This window comes from Hypomesus transpacificus, unplaced genomic scaffold, assembly GCF_021917145.1.
Source record: "Hypomesus transpacificus isolate Combined female unplaced genomic scaffold, fHypTra1 scaffold_30, whole genome shotgun sequence".
Classification (NCBI taxonomy): Eukaryota; Metazoa; Chordata; class Actinopteri; order Osmeriformes; family Osmeridae; genus Hypomesus; species Hypomesus transpacificus.
The window spans coordinates 3152733-3176214 of NW_025813826.1; the positions used below are offsets into that span (position 1 = coordinate 3152733).

General features: G+C 44.6%; 1 protein-coding gene across 1 annotated transcript in view; it reads right to left on the minus strand.

The window, feature by feature from the left end:
* LOC124463572 (protein unc-13 homolog B-like) overlaps positions 1-23482 on the minus strand; it is a 93576-nt gene that overhangs the window by 28921 nt on the left and 41173 nt on the right. Inside the window, 4 exon segments of the mRNA XM_047015320.1 lie at positions 29-114; positions 250-299; positions 20368-20455; positions 20641-20940. Coding sequence (XP_046871276.1) covers positions 29-114; positions 250-299; positions 20368-20455; positions 20641-20940 — 524 coding nt within the window.

Sequence of the window (23482 nt, forward strand, 5' to 3'; positions counted from 1 at the left end):
TGACAGTTTGGGAGGGGAAAGAATTCACCAGAACTCACCAGCTCGCTGACCAGGGGAATAGGTCTCCTCTTGCGCAAGTCAGGCATGCTGTCGATCCCAAAAGGAGCGTTCCCACTGCGAATGCAGATGTACGCACACAGAATTGTGGGTAAGCACCAACAGTACAGTAACAAATTCTTCCATTTGCATGTTTGCACATGTGCACACACCCACGCGCAACCACCCAATTCCCAATACACACACACTCACCCTGGTTTTGCCCACGGGTGTTTGTTTGGACTGCCATCACCATCTTGACTCTGTAACACAGATCACAGTTTACAATGGATAGCAGGGCAGGTTTATATTATTAATCATCCAATACGTGTGTGTGAGAGAGAGAGAGAGATCAGATTTGGTTGGTTGAGTTTCATATGAGCATGCCAACGAGGGATACCGATCCCAAACAAAGAGATAGTGTTTTGTAAAAAAGGGGGGACCTCCAATCACTTGATGCAGTATACAGTGTAAACAAGCTGCTATTATAGTTGTCCGGTGTTCGTACACACACACGCGCAACACTCACACACATACAACGTCATTCTAAAAACACATTTTCTGCTGACCGTCACACCATAAACGGACAACTTAGACGATAATGGAATAGACAAGGAATGCGCACATGATAACTCTTATCAATGACATCCATGTTCCATTAACAGTTGCCCGTTTATGTGTTCAGTACAAGGTTAATGACTCTGCATGATACAATCTACAATGTATGGTGTATCAAATCTAGTTCGGGATACAAAGTGAAACATGCTTTTATGGCCTCCGAGTGATATTAAGTTGAATCATCACATCAATGGAAAACAATCGCTATCACCAAATGAAAGAATGAAGAGTCATGGTCTTTCAAGCAACAGAGGGTATGAGGACATGCTTGTTCACAAAACACAAAGAAGTGACCTGTGCTTCATCTCGACATCCATCTGAAAGAGAGGAGACACAAACGGGCCAAAGACAAAACGGAGCGACGGTCATTAACTGGTTTTCCTCAGCCGAAGAGAAAGCAAGCCTCCTTTTTAACATTCACACTGCAGGAAGGGCATAATGCTAAAAAGGCAGCCCATGCCAGCTCTTTTATTAGCTTGCCAGGGTACAAGTTCATAAATGTTTCATTTACATGTATAATTCATCAAGAAAACGACTCCTAATATTCCTCTTCCTATTTAGAGTGAGGCTTGCCTTCTGAGGAGATAATTAATGTTTTCTAATTCAGCAAATGGCTGCTGTAGGTCCCCTATGGAGCCAAGCACCACAGTGGCAGGTGATGCATGACTCTAAATGGAGAATCAAATCACCAAATCAGTTAAGAGAAATCCCAACACCCACAGTCCTACTCAGTAGTGTGTGTGCGGTGTCAATATTGAGATGTTGGATGAAAATACTTTCTGCATTTCTGGATATTTAAGAGAAATTCATTCTACTCCAAAGATGAAAGAGAAGACAAAAAGACTGAGGCTTTGATCACAAAAAGGTGGAGGGAAAATATGAGGTTTTAGTATCTCTCGGTATAATCGGATAACGTAAAAACCTATAATAATACATGGGGAAGAAACTGAACAAAAATAAATAAATACAGATGATGGAAAACAACCACATGGCCGACACCGAAAACCATAAAAAAGGAAGGTACAATTTGATGTCAAAGGAGATTAATATGTTGGCCTGAGGAAAAGACGCATAAGCAAAAAGGAAAACCAAGCATCTGTAAAAGAGCAATGGACTTTCTTACTGAGCGTGCAAAAGTTAAAAGAACAAAATGAGAAGTAAACAATTGCTGATGTGTGCACAAATCCATCTCCAAAGTACATGCATTGTTAGCTTTGCATGCTAATGGTTTCAGACAGACTGACGCTACCTGGGTTGTAGTCGTCCTCTGAGAAGGTGGACATGGTCATACTGGCCAGGTGGCGCCTCGTCTCTCTCTTCTCCCGCAGAATTTGCTGGAAGCTCCTCAGGCACCTAAGTCGGCGAGCTTCCCTCTCGCTCATCTCAGAAGGGTTCTCCGGTTCCTCAGGCTCGACCCCAGGGCCCGTCGGCAACTGTACGTCGGGCTGCTGCTTCTCTTCTTGATGCTGCGGCAGTGTCGACCCTTCTCCCCGCTCCTCCTGTGGGGCAGAATCTTCCGCCGAACAGGAAAACACGAGAGACTCTGCAGTGGTGCATTGTGATAGAGGAGTGGTAACAGGGGGGTCCATAGGGGTGTTGGCGGGGCCTTCGTCACTTGGGGGAGACAGGGCTGTAGTGCTTGGAGCTGGGTCTAGACAGGAAAGGGGTTCTTCTGGACAGGGTTGGGGTTCATAAGTAACCACAGCCTCCTTTGGGAGGTGGTCGTCGATGATTTCCTCTGGCGGGGGCTGGACATGGCACTGTTCTGAGGAAGTAGGGGATGGAGCTTTGCTTTGGTTTGATTCCTCCGCTGTGTCGAGTCCATCGACGACATTCTCAACATTCCCCTGAGTGGTTTCTTCACAGACTTGGTCCCGCTGGGGCTCAGCACCGGGGAGGGTCGCTGGCTCGACCGCGTGCAGGATAGCCTCACTCTCGTCCCCAGGTGCAGCCGCGTCCAGCTTGCGCAGTGCGCCCCGCAGGGCGGAGCGGAAATCGAGCACGGCCCGACCTATCCGTTTCACGTGAAAGCCTACATTTGGAGCCTCTGCATTGTCAGGGAAAGGGTGGTGGTTGTCTGGGCCTGGAACTTCTTCCGCTTTGATGACGGGGACATCTGTTATGGGTTCGGAGATGTATGAGGATGGCTCAGTCCACATTCCCTCTGAATCCTCATATGCGGCATACGTCTCCTGGTAAACATCTAATTGGTAGTCAGGTGCGTAGGTCTGATCATCAGGTGGAGCATATTCATACCCTTGACCTCCATCAACATGGCCCTCCTCCGAGGGTTGGCCTGGTCTTTGGGGGTCAGAGCAATCAGGAGCACAGCTGTACCCCAGATCCTCTAGGTGGGACTCCATCTGAACTTGAGTCCCAGGGTGTGTTTTGGGCCTCCGCCTCCTTGATTGCCACTCCTCTCGACTGGAGGTGCTGGCAGGGGAGTTGTAGTGTCGTCCTGAGTGGACAGAGACGTGCTCGGAGCTTCCGGTAGAAGACAGGCCCAGAGGACCACACCCACCACTGCCTCTGTAGCGATCCCAGGTTTCAGTTCCCCCGCGGCTTGGGGTACCTTCTCCCTCCTGTTCTTCGAGACTACCTTGTCTGAAGTAGGCATCCACTCGGTGCCACCCAGACCCTCCATCTGCCCCTCGCAGAGGAGCACCTTCCCAGCCCTGTGCACAGCCACCCCCTCTACTGTGCCTGGTGCCCTGGCTGGACGAGGTCCTTTCAGGGTCAGACTCAGACTTGGAGCTGTGGCCTGAGGAGAGGGAGCTTGTGCTGTGGCAGTCCTGTCCGTCGAGACGCTCCAGGTAACCAAAGCTGAGCTTCCTGGGCAACATTCCGACCGGTATGTCTGAGCTGTGTTCTGAAATGTCTTGTTCTTCTTCTTCCTCCTGTTCCTGAGCGTCAAGTTCTGCCAACTCTGCACCGGGAGAGTTGGGGGACGATTCAGCGATAGGCAAGAGGAACTCGCCGTGGATGCTGTGTCGTTCGTTGTACATTGACGGAAGGCAAACGTTTGCGTCTGAGGGTGCCTTCGGCCTGTCCAAACTGCCGTAGGCACTTGCAGGTCTACGACGAGGAGAGTACTGAGACCTCTCCGTCCGCCCCGTCGCCCCGGACCAAGTCCCCGCATGCACGCCCACGCCGGCTTTGCTGCCAGAGCGGATGCCCTCGATTTCCATCAGAACGGCGTCCACACAGGACGACACTTCCTCCACTGAACCCCGCACAGACGACAGGTAGTCCCGCAGGTCGGATATCTCCTCCTGGATTTTATTAATCCCTCTCAGCTCCTTCAGGATGTGCTCGATGACGGCGCTCGACTCTTCTTCCTCGTCGCCCTCGAGGTCTTCTTCGTCGACTTCGATCAGCGTCTCATGCAGGCCTCTGTTGAAATTGTAATCCATACAGTCGCCCATGGAATAAGGTCTCTTTGGTCTAACCCGGATCTGAGAGAAATCGCTACATTTTCCGACTGTCGAAGCAAACGGAGCACCGTTCCTATCCGGACCAAGTTGGCCGACATGTGGGAGCACTCGTTTCAGGTTGGGAGTTGTCCGGGTCATATCTCGACCGGTTTGCCATTGACTCCCTGGGGACCTGCTACTACTACTGTGCTGCAAGGTGCATGGAATCCGAACGCACCCCTCTCTGTTCAGTTCCACTTCCCCAACACAACAAGCTGCCCCGGTACCTCCTCCGTGACCCTTCCCGTTGGGTATTCTTGAGGAGCAAACCTCTGCTCTAGCGCCACCTCGTGAATAAACATCCCGACTTTCCTTTTCCTCCTCTTTGCCCTCCCCTTCCTCCTCCTCAATCCCTGCATAGTACAGACGGGGATCTGAGGCGCTTTGGTCTCCAGAACCTTGGAGGAACCGATGGATCTTTCCCCGGATGACAAGTGCCACTCTGGGGTTAGGGGACCTTTTTTTGGGTGCATGGACTTTAGCCTTGGTGCCTCCTTTAGGGGACATGCCTGATCCATGTTGTCCATTGAAGCGATTCTTGGAGAACATCTTCTGAACCAAATGGGGTAGCCTTTAGGTGTCCCTTGTCTTGGTTGTTAGGACCACATTTAATAGACGATGAGCATCTTGGAAGGAAAACAGAACTTGGGCGTTATGATACCTGTACCTATCAGACATATCTAGTCCAGAGGCATTTAGAAAGACAGTTGAAAGAGACAAGAAAACATATATAAATACAAAATATTTTGTATTACACAGTTAACTCAACTTATTAGGAAAACACAATTGTGTGCACATTTCCTTCTCCCTTCCCATTGAAGCCCTTTGTGGAAAACACCATAATTCCAAATATTTTTAATAATTTCTTGGTTTAGCAGATGTTTTGGTAATTTATGGAGCTCACATTTTCCTATTAAGAAAAGTGGATATTTTATGTGGAGCAACTGAGCTCAAGTACCCAGCTCTTGGGAACTATATAACCTACTAAGCACTAATTCTTGAGCCAGTAAATCTCTCCTTACACATTTCCTTTTCCTAACCATTAGGCAGTATTTCCATTTATCTACAGTATTTGTATGAAAGAGGAGTTTCTGTCAGACTGACAATGTCAGCTGTGCAGAACAGCACATCTAACTCATACATTCAAAATGGAATACATTCATGGGAGTAATTGGATTTCTGAGGGTCATTTGGGAAAAAGGTAAAAGAGCCATTATGCTGTACATTGCATGATGGGGACAGTCCAATATTAATATATTTTACCTAGAAATATGACTATATGACAATATTACTTAGTATTACTTATGCTTAACTCAAGGAAATCAGATTCAAGCAATGATAATTTGACGTAACGTAATGAGAAGGCTCCTTTTCTCTATTAAAATGAAGCCTCCTCAAGAACAGATGTGCTCACCCTTATTTTTATCGACACAACTTTACACCAACTGTTATATAATCTCCGGTGTACTCAATGAGCAGAATTAATACTTTTTTATTAATTAATAAAACATCTTCTCCCACATAAATATAATTAAGCTGTGTGTACTTAATGTATGCACAGATCAACAGGTCAGGTAACAATGGGAATGTACTTGTAAGACCAAGATTTGGCATTAATACACACAAACACACGCCCTTAAAAATACACAACACACACATGCACCTACACCCATTGAAACAATATTGTTGGAATTATGAACCGATAACTAAACCAAGAAATAGCAAAACACCTCTCAGGGCCATGTGTTTCTGTTGCAGGAGGAATCTCATCACAAGCGCTAATAGGGGAGAGTTTGGGATGAAGGAATGAATGGGGAGGTAGGGATAAGGAATACACTGTATTGCATCAACATTTAATCGTCACCTCGAGGGATCTGTTCAGCTGGGAAGTTGGAAGCAGCACTTCTGGTAGCTAAACTCCAACCACAGCTAAACCACTTGCACCCGCAGAAGGTGCTCACAGCTACAATACTATACACAAACAAACACCATCATTAAGTTAATTAGCCCCCCCACATCTAATCCCTCTCTATGACTAAAACACAAGCCCCCTGACCAACTCTGCTGCTGGCTCTGACAGCGAAAGATTCGTACAATCGTTCTTACGTTCGGCGACACACTAGTTGTAGACCTGACTCACTGAGATAAACAAGCGTGACCTGTCACTCCGCCGTTCAACACTTCACCCACCTTGACACCACCACAGCAGTGACAGCTGATTAACACACTGTGACAGTTGCTTTATAAAGAAACAGGTACAAGATATTTTCGGTTTCTTTACCCGTTTGGTTTTTAGCCAGATACTGTATCTGCCGACTGATGGCACTCGCATGGTAGCTATGGAAACCACGTGGTGACTGAACTACCATTAAAAGACAAACAGCAATGACGACAAAACATATAGCACGCATGAACGAAAATAAGGGGGAATTACATTTGAACAGATTGCCTTTATCCCATGCAACGCTATCACGAGATTCCATTGCACGGCTGTCATGGAATGCATCATCAGGGCGCTATTATACTATCTGACAAGGTTACCACAGTATTTAGTATCTGTTTATGCTAAGCTAACTCAGGGTGAGATAGTTGACAAATGGTTGCCGGTGACAGGGCATCACATAGAAACTGCAGCTGGCTGATAGCAGAGCTGCAGAACTCCGGATCCAGCCCAGATGATTAGGGGGGACTGGGGGCTTCATGCAGGTGCTGCTTTTTGTAACCATGGCTCGGCTGGAGAGGTTTACAACCACGACTCCTTCTCACTCGCCAACACGGCCTCTGTGCACCCACAAGGCACTTATTACACCAGCTAAGACCAGCAATTAGTGGTCCATTAAGAAGCTTCTCTATGTTTCCTTTATGTTCTTCTTGACTCCCATCTTTCACCATCCCTTCTCCACTGTGTTTCTCCTTTTCACTCCATTTGGGGACCAGGTACAAGGAAATGGCCACATGGAGAGATTTATGAGTGAACCTCGGTTGAAGTCATTCTAAATCGATAGAAGGCCTTTGCCACGGGATTTACTATGAGCCCAAAAGACCTGACGAATAAGAAGCCTAACAAACATGTGGAATGAAGAACTCAAGGAACGCGTGGTTCCGTGGATTCAAATTCCGTGGATTCAAAAACTGTATAGTGTAAAAGGGGAACTAAAGTGTTCAAACTGTAGAAGCATCGTAAATGCATTTAGGTATTTGTTGCATCAAGACGACAGCGTTTTAAATAAAATATACTATATTTGAAATGAAGTCAGAAACCCACCATCAAAGATTTGCCGCAGGGAAGCTACAAAAAACCCAAACCTATGTGAAACACTGTAAACAGGGCCCAAATGGTGCATCTCTGAAATAAAAATGGCCGTGTACAGTTAGTGTTGCCTAACAAGGTGCAGATTGACTGTGACTGACCTTTGGTCCTTACAGAGATGGTTAAATTGCTAATCAGCACATCCCTGAGAGAAATGTCAGGTGTTTGGTCCTTCCATACTAAATGTACCCCGACAGGTTTGTCTGTATGCAATCGTGTGTGTGTGTGCACATTTAATTAGCAAGCCGTTTTGTGACTGACAGTAAGGGGGCTGACAGTAAGCGAATACCACCATTAAGAAGGGGATTGAATCCCAAGAAGAAGAATGACAGCAAAAGAAAAAGGAGACAGCTGGCTCAGAACAAGGGTGGAGAGAGAATTGAAGGAGTCAAGGAATGAGAGAGAAAGCAAACAAGAGCAGGAGGGAGAGGCAGACAAAGAGGGAGAAAGAAACGAGAGAGAAAATAACAGCTGCTTACAATGACAGCGGCTTTTAAGATGTCAGTGACGAGATGCAGCAGCAATAATGGAAATTGCAAGGCTGATTGCAGGACCAGGAAAGTCATGGAAAGGAATCAGTTTCTAGAAAGACCTAGGGGAGATGTCTGTGGACTTCTACAGCATCTGGGTTTGGACGGTGTACTAGCAGTTACAAACACAAACACAGATATTCACATGCAGGCGGGAGGTCGCGCAGCATTGAGTCATGTTGAGCGGGGACAAAGGCTTAGCCTTCACCTCTCCTGGTCTGATTCCCTCACAGTAATTGATTTGTCTCCTGACTACCTCTCTCGTTAGCTCACATATCGTGCAACAAGCTGTGTGTGTGTGTGTGTGTGTGTTCAGCACCACAGTACAAGTAAAGTGCATGTCCAGTTTTGAGGTACTTGCGTCAGCTTGAGGAAAGCCCAAATACAGGGCAACAGGAATGACTGGCATTCACAGGAGATGATATAGAGCGGGGAGGGGATAAACAAATCTCTCCATCCTTCCTCCTGTTCTCCATCCCTCCCTCCCCTCCTCTTTTCTGATGGCCCACTTCGGCACTCTGAGCGTTGTTTGGCAGAGAGCCACAGCTCACTTACTAGATGACTGGCTACTGTAGCTCCAACGGAAGGATAATCAATTGATGGTTCGTTTCTTCTCTCGGTTCGAGTGATTTCCAAGTGGCCGGGACTTTCTGTACTTGTTATGGTGCCAATTTATCCTCAAGGTGGAATTCTGTCTTTCACAAAATAGGCTGTGATCAAGCCTGAAATTATCACTCAGTTCCTGGGCATGGTCAAATACATGTTATTCCAGCTCTTCCAAGTACAGGTCATATATTTAATGTATTTTATTTTCATGCCAGGATTGACTGAACATTTTACTTTTGTTCCAATGCCAATTGTTGGATTTACTGTATTACATATTTAAGATGAACTGTTTGCCCTGAGATCATTCCAAATGTCTTCCTTAAATTCTTCCTCTTTTTTCACTGAACATAATTCTGCCCATCCAATCTTTCGTATTTCTTCTCAATTAATATTCCCTACCACTCCTCCTTCCCCCTCCCTGATTGTATTACTGCAGGGCAGGTTTATTTCCACCCCTACAGTCCTTCTGGCTTGTTGCTGGTGTACTGACTCCTGCCTCTATCCTCTCAGTCTGTTTGCTTGTAGACTCAAATTACTGCTCTTCTGTGCTGCCCTGAAACCTGGGGGTGTTCACATAGTAGCTGGACATGTGTATGCTCATGCGTTAGAGAAAGAGTGAGAGAGAGAGGGAGAGAGCGTGGGAGAGAGAGAGAGAGAGAGAGAGACAGAGAGAGAGAGAGAGAGAGAGAGAGAGAGAGAGAGAGAGAGAGAGACACCGAAAGTCAGTGTGTGTGTGAGCTCCAGCTCACGTGTGTGGGCGCTTGGCCTTTATTTGATTGACAGCCACCCAATCATTGGCCTTTGAGAACATCTGCTTCTCCTTATGAGTGTGTGCAGGTATCGAAAAGGTTAGACCACCAGACCAGGGCTCTGGCAGGTGTTTGTCCATATATATGTTTTTAACTGATTTAACTACTTGTACTCGCAGTAAATTATATTATTGTTGCTTGCTTTCCTTCAGGTACACTCTTGCACTTTTGAGGTTCATGCTGTTCAATTTGTAATTAGTTTGACTACATGCTCTTATGTTTCTTCCCATTGGCACTTATTTGCTCTTCACAATGTATGCTTCATGTTTTGGCTCACCACAATGTTTTTGGGGCTATCTCTTGTTTATGATCCTTGACTATGCACTTCTTGTAAAGCTCTCTCTTGGAAATCGCTTTGGATTATGCGTCTGCTAGATGAATACATGTAAATGTAAATATGTTGTTAACGTGTGTCAATAGGGCATGTATTCCCCCCCCCCCCCTCCCCCCTCCCTCTGCACGAGTACACCTGCGAGGCTCATCAACAGGCTGACACCCACCACCAACCAACTGCTCACGACTACACGCACACACACCTCCACCACCTAGTCCTGTGTCAGCAGAGAGACGTTCTGTGAGAGTAAGCCGTGTTACCATGCACTGGAGGGAAAGAGTCGACCGATATAGAACAAGCGTGGATTTGCAGTAGCTGCGACCACAGGGACATTTCTGTGGACCGACCAACCAGCAAACCAACTCACGGACCGACGGAACGAGCGACAGAGCAGCTGGTTGTCGCTAAAAACAAGTTAGTGGTGGAATTGGTAAGATAACAGAGACACAGCAGGAAGGCGGGAAGGAAGGAAGGAAGGAAGGAGAGAGAGAAAGAGAGAGAGAGAGGTAGCTGAGAAAGAGCAAGAGAGAGAGAGAGAGATAGAGAGCGAGAGGAAGAGAGAATGTGTCTAGGTTTAGAGTGAGGAGAGGAAGAGAACATTGATAGAAAGAGAAAGATAGAGAAAGAAAGGGAGTGAACGATGAAAGAGCCTCTAATAGGATACCCGTGGAACAGGGGGAAATCTGAGGAAGAGAAGGATAAAAGAAGAGAGTGAAGGTATCCATGTGCAAAGTCACAGTGCAATACCCTAAAAGGCTACAATGGGGAAAGGAAAGGAAATGCATTTGTCTTATTTCTGATTTTGAAATCCAATTACTTTTTCTCCACAAATGTTAACTGTAATACGCAGGTGTCAGAAGATGGTTTGCACTGTACTATATTTAATTACATTTTCCAAATATTTAGACAATAGGTAGGCTACATATTTCTAATATTTCCACAGGTAAACATAAACAGACAGACCACTTGTGAGATGGTAAAATAGTTAAAGTTTGCACAAACTTACCTCTCTGGGGACAAGAAGAACTAAACTTTAAGAACTAAAAGTTTATGAATAGCACAATCATCTATTGAAACAACGATGATATCTCAGGCTGGAATAGAGCATTTACAAATGCTTGACGATGCCAGATTCTTACATCAAATCCACTTCACGAGCTTCCTTGGCAATTCCACGAGGCAAAGTTTCCCAAAAAGGTTACAGCGCAATGACACAATAACGATCGACAGAATAAACTATAGATTTTTCTGTGTTCTTTTTCCAGCAAAGGAATATCCCACTTATCACAACACTTCCTTTTAACAACTTCCTGTTAAAAGCACTCACATCTTCACATGTACACTAGACAATCTCTCAGTGCATAAGCCTTTCAAGCTCTCATTCCATCTCTAATTCCATGTCTTTCTAGATCTCTCACTGTCCAAATCCGTTTCCATTTTCATTCCATCCTGCTGGTCTTCCTCTGTCTTTCCTTCCTTACTTCCCTCCTCCTCCTCTCCCTCCTGCTGGAGTGAATGCAGCTTGTTGCACAGAAAGCAGACGCTTCGGATCTTGTGACTCTCTCCCTCCCCCTCCCCCTCCCCCTCCCTCTCCCTCCCTCTCCCTCTCTCTCTCTCACCCTCCATGCCTCCTTCCTTCCTTCTTCACCCACCTCCCTCTCTTAACATACATTCACATCCCTTTTTTTTAACTCTTCCCATTTCTCTCCATCCCTCAATTCCTCCTAATTTAATCTCTCCCTCCCTCCCTCCCTCCCTGCCCCCCTTTCCTCCTTCTCCCTTTCTCCCCTCCTCTCACTCGCTCTCTCTCCGTCTCTCACCCCTCTGTCACTCTCTCTCCCTCCCTCTCTCCTTCTTTCTCTCCATTGATATCTCCCTCCTTCTCTCCTGAATTCATTCTCTTTCACAATATCAGCCCAGAACCAAAACCCACCATACTCCTCTGTCCTCTATCTGGTCATGTCTTTCACGCTTTTACAGAAGGAGCATGATGCCTCTTAGAGAAAGTAAACAGATTGACCCCAATTACCATTGTTTACAGGTCAATTTACAAGGATCCCAATTTACAGTGCCTATAACATTTCTAAAAGCTTCTTAAAAAACCTCTTTAATAATATGCTGGCGCTGACAGGTTTTCACTACTTTATTTCTCGTTAGAAGCAAAAGGTCACCTAGAGATCTAAAGCTTGTTACCGACTCAGGTTCAAGTTATTGGATACTATATATATATATATATATATATATATATATACAGTGCCCTCCAAAAGTATTGGAACAGTGAGGCCAATTCCTTTATTTTTGCTGTAGACTGAAAACATTTGGGCTTGACATCAAACGATGAATGTGAAACCAGAGATCAACGTTTCAGCTTTTATTTCCAGGTATTTACATCAGGATCTGATGCACAAATTAGAAAATATCACCTTTTTGTTCGAACCCACCCATTTGTCACGTGAGCAAAAGTATTGGAACATGTGACTGACAGGTGTGTTTTGTTGCCCAGGTGTGTCCTATTACATACATTATTCAATCAATAAATACCACTGAATGTCTACACTCAGGTTCAGATTGGGTAAGATAGGTTTTGTCTATGCAGACTGTATTCAGAGGTGAAAACAACATGAAAACCAGAGCGCTGTCTTTGGGTGAAAAACAAGCAATTGTGAGTCTTAGAGAAGATGGAAAATCAATCAGAGCCATTGCAGAAACATTGGCCATAGCCAGTACAACCATTTGGAATGTCCTGAAGAAGAAGAAAACTACTGGTGTACTAAGTAACAGACGTCGAACAGGTAGACCAAGGAAAACATCAGCAGTTGATGACAGAAACATTGTGAGAGCTGTAAAGAAAGACCCTAAAACAACTGTTAGTGAGATCAGCAACAACCTCCAGATGGCAGGAGTGAAGGTATCACTATCTACTGTTCGCAAAAGACTTCATGAACAAAAGTACAAGGGCTACACCAGAAGATGCAAACCACTCATTAGCAAGAAGAATAGGAAGGCCAGGCTGGAATTTGCCAAAAAGTACAGAGATGAACCTCAAAAATTCTGGGACAAAGTTTTATGGACTGATGAGACAAAGATTAACTTTTACCAAAGTGATGGAAAGGCTAAAGTTTGGAGAAAGAAAGGAACTGCTCATGATCCCAAACACACAAGCTCATCTGTGAAACACGGTGGAGGTAATGTCATGGCTTGGGCTTGCATGGCTTCTTCTGGGACGGGCTCATTAATCTTCATTGAGGATGTAACACATGATGGCAGCAGCAAAATGAACTCGGAAGTCTACAGAAACATTTTGTCTGCCAATTTAAGGAAAGATGCAACCAAACTGATTGGCAGAGCCTTCATCATGCAGCAAGATAACGACCCAAAACACACTGCCAAAACAACAAAGGAGTTCATCAGGGGCAAGAAATGGAAGGTATTAGACTGGCCAAGTCAATCTCCAGACTTAAACCCTATAGAGCATGCATTTTACCTGCTTAAGAGGAGACTGAAGGGAGGAACCCCACAAAACAAACAACAACTGAAAGAGGCTGCAGTGAAAGCCTGGGAAAGCATCAAAAAGGAAGAATGCAAAAGTTTGGTGACGTCAATGGGTCACAGACTTGCTGCAGTTATTGAAAGCAAAGGATTTGCAACTAAATATTAAGTCTTATTCACTTAAATATGTTTTAAGTATATCTGTTCCAATACTTTTGATCACATGACAAATGGGTGGATTCAAACAAAATGTGATATTTTCTTAGTTGTGCATCAGATCCTGATGTAAATACCTGGAAATAAAAGCTGAAACGTTGATCTCTGGTCTCACGTTCATTATTTGATGTCAAGCCCAAATGTTTTCAGTCTACAGCAAAAATAAAGGAATTCGCCTCACTGTTCCAATACTTTTGGAGGGCACTGTATATATACAGTACTGTGCAAAAGTATTAGGCAGAATACAAATAAATACAAAGTTAAAGAAAAATGCTTTAAGAAATATATATTTTTTTTTTACAAAAGGTTTAGCAAAATTGCACTTTTATACTGCTGCACAAAAAAAAGAATTATATTACATATATTTCTTTGATTAAATGTTCCATTCAAATCTGATACACTTAAATGAAAAAATGTAGCAACATTAAATTTAGATTTACTATAATTCTAATGTATTTTTACTACAAATAAGTACGGTACAAAACTTTCTGCATCATAAGTATCCTCATCTGCCTCCTCACCGAAGAGACACCAGAGATGTCGCCTACAAATTAATAAACTGCTTTGCGCAATTCCTGTGTTGTTCTTAATTACGAATGAAATATTAATAATAAAAGCTGCCTTCGTGTACACACCGCCCTCATCGAAACATGTAATTCAAGAAAAGCTGTAGCATTTAATTGAAGAAATACAGTATAAGACATTATTTGTGTAAAAAATCTTGGGTGCCCAAGACTTATGCACAGTACTGTATATATATATATATATATATATATATATATATATATATATATATATATATATATATATATATATATATATATATATATATATATATATATATATTAGTGCTGTCAAACGATTAAAATATTTAATATTATTTAATTATTTAATCACATTAATGTAATAGTTAACTGGCGAATAATCACAATTAATCGCACATTTGTATCTATTCTAAATGTCCATTGATGTATTTTTGTCACATTATTTTGTCTCATTTTTATGCTCTTATCAACATGGAAAAGTGGATCGGATTGCTTAGTGCAAATGACAAAACACACAGATCACTTTTGGTCTCAATGTTCCATTCAGAATAAATGCTGCAACAACATGTGAAAAAACCAAAAAGTATGCTTAGCCAAAAAGAACGTTAATCGCGCGATAAAAAAATGGACGCCGTTAAAATGGGTTTGCGTTAACGCCGTTAATAACGCGTTAAACTGACAGCACTATATTCATCTTTTTTATTTTTGTAAGAGGATGTTGGTGTTGGGTAACAGAGAAAGAAGACATCACACGTCTGTATCTATGAATTGAGGGTGGGCTTTCCGTGATATGACCAGCACAGACCCACACACACCCAGCAAGCATGATTTCCATGGCCACACCCAGACCACCATGGAAACCTCTCTGATCTCCTGTAGGGAAGGGGAGTTGGTGTGCTAGCTTGGCCTTGCCGTGCTAATGAAAAGCTCGCTATGCTACCAAACCCTGCTCACTCCTTTCTCCTTCCATCCCTGCCTCTCCTTGTGAACTGCCATTGTCACCCTCAGATTCCTCAATCGACTTGTTCGCATGCTCCAATCTGCTTCTCGTGCTTGCTTCCTTTTTTCCTGACCCTTTGTCTCGTTAACACGGGAGACATTGTTGGTCAACTCTGAGGTTTTTGGTTTCTTCTCCAAACTGTACCACAAGCCTCTTTTACACCAAGGATAACTGATGGGGAAAAAAGAGAGGGGGGAAAAGCCAGGAAAGGGGAGAAAGCAATGGAGATGATGACGGAGAGAAGCCTGCGCCTCAAGATGCACCGGTGGAACGTGAAGAAGGGATGCTGCTGATCGCAGAGCCTGTGTGACAAGGCATAGGCCTCTCATTTCCAAGAAGCTCCCCTCTCTGCTCCCCCACAGCTCTGCGCATCCCTGCTTTCCTTAATTCCACTTAAGTCCACAGAGCAACAAACTACCCATTTGGATAGGAGAGAGAGAGAGAGACAGGTAGCTGAGAGAGAGAGAGAGAGAGAGAGAGAGAGAGAGAGAGAGAGAGAGAGAGAGAGAGGTAGCTGAGAGAGAGCAAGAGAGAGAGAGAGACAGAGAGAGGTAGCTGAGAGAGAGCAAGAGAGAGAGAGACAGAGAGGGGTAGCTGAGAGAGAGAGAGAGAGAGAGAGAGAGAGAGAGAGAGAGAGAGACTGTGGTGATACAGTACACAGCACACACTAATGACCTTTTTCCCTTCCGTGAATGTGATTTAAACCTCCTGTTGATGGAACACAGAGAGCCTGGGCAGCCAAAAGTAGTTTCTTAAAAGCTACACGGCATGACTGTTGCCGCAGCCCAGAATGGGCTAGCATTATCATTGTAGAAGTTCAAGGGAGACTTACAGACTCTCAATACACACAGTGACTCTAATGAGCAGTATACGGAGGAGACAGAGCTTGGTAATGGGTTAGTGAAAGTTCATGGTCATTTGACGGTGCGTTTGTGCAGGATGCCTGAGGTTGAGATGGGCAATATAACAAGGTTTCATTTACATGCATGTTTACAATGCATATGACGTATGATTAACGCGAGGGTCTGAATCTTTATCAACAGTACAAAATTGGTTACGGCCGAAACCCTTACGCAATCAAGTACGGGTGTGTACAATATACTGAATGCATATACTTTATGACGGGGGATGTTTTCCTTTTCCTGTCGTGTTAGGGGACAGATTTGTGTTTGAAATCATATATGCTGGAATCCATCTAGGTTTCTGAATCTCCTCTTGTAAGAACAATTCAGGTGGCTCAGCAGTTAGGGAGTCGGGCTAGTAATCTGAAGGATGCCAGTTCGATTCCCGCCCGTGCCAAATGACGTTGGGCAAGGCACTTCACCTTACTTGCCTCGGGGGAATGTCCCTGTACTTACTGTAAGTCGCTCTGGATCAGAGCGTCTGTTAAATGACTAAATGTAAATGTAAATTCAAAGTGCTGTGTATGACATCGATGAGGTGTGTGTGGGATTATTTTATCCTCTACTACACTGCTACACCATACTATGCCTCGACTGCAGGGCGAGTCTGGCAGCCAGCACTTGAGACGCTTTTACCTCCTCCTCTGTGCTGCGACCTTGGTTTCCTCTGTTTCTCTCTCTCTCACACACACACACACACACACACACAAGCACCCCACACAATCACAGATGTGACTGAGAGGGGACACACAGGGGACCAGTCCAGACAGATCGTCTGCATGGCACACAAGTCAAAAATGGCCTTGTGGGGGACGTGTTGTAGCTAGAGGACACATGCAAACATAAATAAAATCCATTTAGCATTATCAATTCTTCCAATGAACGTCTCTAATGTCTTCATGACAAGATTCAAGGTGTGGGAGGATTAGATTTTGTCCTCTACTTGAGCCAGGGAAAAGGGAGTATACGTTTTGTATTTTTTGGCCCGGCCAAGTCTTAAAATACTAATAAATTGTGTCCTCAAGTGTAAATGAGGGCTGGTCCCCACCTATTTAAACACCTTCATTTAGCTTCATTCATTCCCCAAAAACGCAGAAAATATAAATGTTTCGCAAGAGGTGGGAACAATACCTCGAGGGTGAGTAAGCACTTCACATCCCTTCGTCTCCCTCTCCTCCGTCCCTCAGACAGAGAGCTAATGGCTATGCAAATAAAGCAGTCCCTGGTGAAAAGTTAGCCTTTCCGTGGAGAAATCACCGGCGCCGCCGCTCTTTTTCAGGTCTAAACACTCGTTTCTTCTCTCCCCCCCCCCACATCTTTCTTTCAGTAGACACAATAATGGGTGAAATTAAAGCACAACAAGGACAGGGCTGTTTAACTTGTGTCGCTGTAAGTGGTCAGTCCTGGCTGACCACTTACAGCCCTAGGCTTAAGCCCTAGGTGGTCAGTCCTAGGCTGTTGCTTTAGTCGGCATTGTTGTCTTTTAAAGGTTTTGTAGCAGCGCAAGTTATTTTTTTACCTTTAGGTTAAGATGCCAGTCGAGGGCTGTTGCTTGTTTGGTGAGCTAGAGCTGAAACCTACACAGCGTGCGTGTAGACACGCACAACAGCCCAGAGTATTCCAACACTGACAGAATGGGAGGAAAACGCACATTTCTCGTCATGACACTTAATGCTCCCCCCTGTAATTTCCCATTGACTTAATTAATTTCCAAAGCCACCTCTCAAAGCCAACTCTGAACTTTCTCATTACGCTGATAAGACTCGATACCCGCCGTTGCCACAACAACTGGAGATTCTAATCGTTTGAGATTTGCATAGCTTTAGTCGGGTGCCCAGGAAATGAGTTGACAGCTTCTTTGTTTGGCTTCTCAGCCTCTTTCTTCGGTGCCAAACCCCCCTCGCCTCGATCGTTTGCTTCTCCAAAACTCTGACATTTCCCCACAGCGGAACAGTCTGACTAAACAGCACTGAAACTAAGAGTCGGACTGTCTTTGTACAGTAACTACACTCAACAAGATATCACAAGTATTTTAATAGAGGACCCAAACTACCACCTCTGATAATAGCCATTTTATTATCAAGTAGGCAAACTGTTGTATTAAAGAGTTTCATTTATAGCAACAGACAACTACCTTAAAAGGACATGGACGATAGGAGTAGACGAGAAAAGTAAGAGAATATTAAATGAACCATGAAAGGATGCGGATGAACATTACAAAGCACTGGAAATGAAAACAATGTGAGCATGCACTCTTTCAAGGTTCTGTTTCCATAGTAATGCAACTTTGTTGCCATGGTAAATCACTTGTTGAGACAAGGAGCCTTTTTTAGCCAGGGCATATTGTGAAACGCTGACCTCAAAGTCAGAAATTGGTCCCTGTAATAACTAAGGTCAAATAATTAGAGGCCCATAAAACACTATACATAAGCAGGACACAGTGAGTACCGGCATTAAGACTTTGTGAAGCATATTCATAATGATTGGCAATTGATGACTACTCAACATAACCTGTATTCAAGCTGCCAATCAAATCCTGAAAACCTTTCTTGCTTCAGTCCTTTCTTACTTCAATCATTTTTTTTCTCTCTCTTGACTCCATGCTTATGCTTTTGTTATTTCTGAACACATACACAAATGGGCATCACAGGCACACACACACACACACACACACACACGCACACACACACACACTGAAACACCTATGCTTAAGGAGTCACGACCCATCTGACACATCACAACCCTCATGTCTCCTCTGACCTGTTGTCTGTCAATTCTTAGAGGCGCGCACCCACCAATCAGGGCTGCTGGGCCTGCCCCACCAATCAGGACTGGGCCTTCCCCACTAATTAGGGCTGGGCTCATCCACAACTGCAGGCACAAACTGCTTTCCTCTAAGACACCAGCTGTGTAAAGGAGGCGGAGACTCCTCCTTGACTGACAGGTCTCGGATCCCGTTGGGGGGGCAGAGAATCTCATATGTTTTAAGTACGCTGAAGGTGTGGACAAAAAATAGTGATATTTATGGTCTACAAATACATTACGTTGAATTGTCTTTGGGCTCAGGAGTGAGAGGAGTGTGTGAATGATCATCTATTATTAAAGCAACACAAAACTGGGGACTGCCCTACAGTATTCATTCAGATGTATGAGGAACTGCCACAAAGATAGGGAAAAGAGAGAGAAAAAAAGATAGAGAGAGAGATAGAGAGAGAAAGAGAGAGGGAGGGAGAGAGAGAGGTAGCTTAGAGAGAGCAAGACAGAGAGAGGTAGCTGAGAGAGAGAGAGAGAGAGAGAGAGAGAGAGAGAGAGAGAGAGAGAGAGAGAGAGAGAGAGAGAGAGAGAGAGAGAGAGAGAGAGAGAGAGAGATTACAATGATTTAATTTACAGCACAGTTGTTTACTGTCTTCAACTTTAAGACAGTGTCCACCTCTATTTCCTGAACAATTTCCCCTGTCATTCTTTATCTTTATCTTTCCTTTCCATTTCACTCTTCCGCATATTGGGATTGGCATTTTGATGAGCAATTCTTGGTTTGTCGCACTGACTTCACAAAGCACACTCTTATTGGCTGGGATGCAAGCGTCTCGCAAGCATACCCCTGGAGATAGAGGCCACACTTTTTTTGTGGAGGACTGCGACCAGCACACCTGAGGATTTGAAACCCAAACTGCATTGAAACGTTGTTTTCCCATTAATGCAATGTTATTTTCAGAGTATAAAACATTTCTTTCCACAGTCCTCAATTAAAAATGTGAATTGTCCTGGCTTAAGTTAAAGGAGGAGGATGATGAGAGGACAAGCAGGCTTGCAGACAATCAGAGATAGAAAGATGGAGTCAATCACACCGAGAGGACTCGAGAAGAGAAGAGGGGGAGGGAGAGGAGGGCTGAGGTGGGGATAGAAGGGAGGTGGGTTCTCTTGGCATACATCAAAGCAGGCTGCAATCAAAGCCTGGATGATTGTAACATTGGTGGTGTGTGTCGTGTGTATGAGTACTTTTTGAAAATGCTAAGTTAAGAGGGTACATGCCCTTGACAAGACCTGTTTCATCAACCAATACACCCTTCACTGCATTGGAAAATCTTTGCAAAATATTCAGAGGCCTGTTCGGATTAGGAACGTCCGTTTTGGGATTTGTGTTCCGACACAAGAACGTCAGTGTCTAATACGTAACTTATTATGTATCAGGTACCTTTACTATTTTCAGAGGACCATAGTGGCATGCAGAAGAAAACCCACACCTGCATTTTCAACTTGTGTAAATGTTTTGGCAACTATACCCAGGTCACGGTGTCAGCCCTCAACTGAACTGGCATGATGAAACTCAACCAACACACAGAGAGAAAGGTCTGAGACGAAGTGCGAGCGTGTGTTTGTGAGCGTGTACGTGACGTGGCCCTAGCGAGTGTGTATGTATGCGAGTGTGTGTGCGTGTGTCCGCGAGTGTGGGAGAAAAACAGAGATACAAAGAGATGTGGGGTGTAAGTACTCCTTACCTCGAGCAGCCGAACTCTGATTTTATTGTAGGCCTTCAGCCAACGCACTTTGGATGGAGAGCATGGTGGGGGTCCGCCCTCAAAGAAACTGGCAGAGAGGAAATGCAAAAGATGTTCAGGGAGGATCAAGAAAGGATGAAGAGTTTGGGTGTGCAAATGGAATAAATACATCACAGGAATATTCCTTTTGTTTCCGGGGGTTTTCAGTCTTTCCAAGTGTGTTTGTCTGAGAAACAGCCATTACTATGTGAAACAACACTTCACTGATTGTACCTGATCTGCTTCTCTGCCCTCTTGTCTTGATTGTCCAGTGGTTTGGGAACAATGATGGATTCCTTCAGGTCTTTGTTGGATCCAGGCTCAGGGACAGGCCTAAGTTCCTTCTCAGCCTCGTCTCCCTCCTCTTCCTCCCAGGAGTGTTGGCTGTGAAGAGGGGGCCTAGGGCAAGGGGTGCGGAGGGCCTCTGGGTCATGCTGTTTCTCAGGGTCATGTTGGTCCTCTGGGTCTGAGCTCAAACGAGAGCTGGCCTGGCTAAGGTTCCCTGAAGACCCAAAGCGGCTGCTATTTGCCGGGCTGCAGAGAAAACAGGGACAGGTTATGACAGATAAATATGGGGGAAGATAGATTTACCTGACAACAAAGGGATAAACTGTGTCTATCTATAGACAGGGAACAGACAGTCACAGGGAACTAGGGGCCGGTTATTATTTATCATTACTGACAGGTAAAGGGAAAAGGGGATGGGATTTAAGGAAAGAATTGCATGAATTCCCATCTCATATTTCTATTTAAAAAATCCACTATTATGCAGGAAATGTCCCTGAGTAAAATAATTTTCTGACAATGTTCCAAGGTATGTGTGAGAAAGTTGCATCAACAGCTTCACTCTGGTGATAATTACCATTACACTTGTGTTTTCCAAGTCATATGCTTTCAAAATTAGTTAGTTAAGCAATGGGGGATGGTTTCCTCATAACGCAAAACCTATTCAACAAATAATAGTCACACTACCTACAAATCAGCAATAGCAAGCTTTAGCTCAGTGGGAGAGATTATACCCTCTCATCATGGGGTTAATATAGTGCCCGGATGGCTATGTCAGCTTGGACAATTAAGCCCTTTGATCCAAAGGAAAAATACTGCGATTGAAAAAGAAACTACTACCTCCACATTATGTGGGCGAGTGGCTGTGCTAACGAGGGAAGTGGCCCTTTGCCTTGACCAGCAGGATGATTTACTTTGTATTGGGTCAAATTACTTCTCGCCATTCCTTTTATGTCCATGCCCAGCTCGCCACAGTGGTGTGCCTAGCCCCGCCAACATAAATCTCCCCAGGCTATATTCATCTAAACAAATTGGCTGGCGCTTGGAGAATAATTCAGAGAGCCCTAGGGGCAGGGAGGAAGGCTGGCATAAGGCCTACCACAAATGAAAAGCTAATAAATAAAGGCTATTGGTTTCTTCATGCATTGCACATCCATCAATGTCAGGGACGTACAAAACGGCTTTTGAGCGCCATTCCAAGCCAGTTCTATATTTTTATTTGTAAAAAGCATAAGGTCAATGATAAAAAAAATGAGATTTGCCTTTGAAATACTAAACCTAAAATATATTTCACTGATTTGTAGAAAAAGCAAACTGAATCTTTTTAAAAGCTGAAGAAAAAAGCATTATGATGGACATGGAAATCACAGGATCACACAACAACAAACTACAAGGATCTTCTAAAAAGAGAGACCGGGAAAGGATGTGTTACAGCTACTTACTATGATCTAAAATATGACGGCATAATAAATGAGTCTAGATGAGTCATTTATAATGTTATGCACTAGCCTTTTAGCGGTGTCCTTCATCAATAAGTCCCTTGGTTGTGCTAAAGCAGACAAGGGTTCAATGGGGGTGTCCATGCCTTTCTCTATGTCACAAGGTCTGATCTGAATCTGCGGTTTTTCGAAACTCTCTGTGATTGATGTTGTCTCTGAGGGGAATCTTGACCGTGCACACTGAGCAAGTGTCTCACTGCTCCCTCGACTCTTGTCCATGCTTCCAGTTTTTGTGGAATTATCCGTTGGGCCTTCGGTGTCGCTTGCATCAGCGCTTCCTGTCTCGTCAGAATCCGGTGAGTATTTCTCAACCTCAGACGAGCATATCTGAGCTTCCGGCTCATGGATTCTTTCATCGCCAGGTCTAGAATCTTGAGGCTGTGGTTGAGTAGTGACCACTGGAGGAGGGCTTTCCGATTTTGGAGATTCTGGACTCTGCCATGGAAAGCCAAGTTTCTTCCCAAACATAGATGCAGCAGATGGAGTCTCCTCCTTTTCTGTGGGTTTCTCTTCCTGAAATATGCCGGCAGAAAGGTTTTTGAAACCAGAAAAGAGGCCTCCATCCGATGTGGGTGGTTGTGGCGTCTTGGTTGCAGGGGATTGAGTTGGTGCAGAAGAGAACAGCGACCCAAGAGATGATGCCCCACCTGCCGCTCCAGACATGAAGCCCCCGAATGTTGGAGCAGACAGAACAGGAATGTCAAACATACCCTTGGAGGGTTCTGCAACCAAAGGTTCCATTTTATCAACCCCTGAAGAGTCGGGCTCGCCTGAAATCGCAACTGGCTCCTTGTGTGTAACCTCTCCCTCAGAAACAGTGTTTTTTCCTTCATCGGACAGCTTAGTGGATGACAAGTCCTCTTCCTCTGACTTATCTGTTCTTTCTACCGGTTCTGTGGACCCTTTCTCTGCTGTTTCAGATGCAGGTTCTGGAGCCTTTTCCTCAGCCAACAAAGTTTCATCTGTTCCTGTGTCTGCTTTGTCACTCAGACCTTCAGCATCACTAGCTGTCTCCTTTGAAGTTGGTACAGGGGGACCTTGTCCACCAGGCTCCTGTTGGGCCTCTGGCCCTTTAAACATACTGAACAGATCACCAGTTAGTGACTCAGTGGGCAGGCTTGTTGACAGTCCGAAGAAAGAGCTTTTCTGTTGAGGCTGACCCACAGCAGGGGGGGGAGCAGGTGATGAACCAAAGAACGAAGCTGGTGAACTGGAGAAAAACCCTGATGATGCTGGTTTGGTTGGGGCACTTGGTGCTGAGAACATGGACATGAACCCTGAAAATGGAGCTG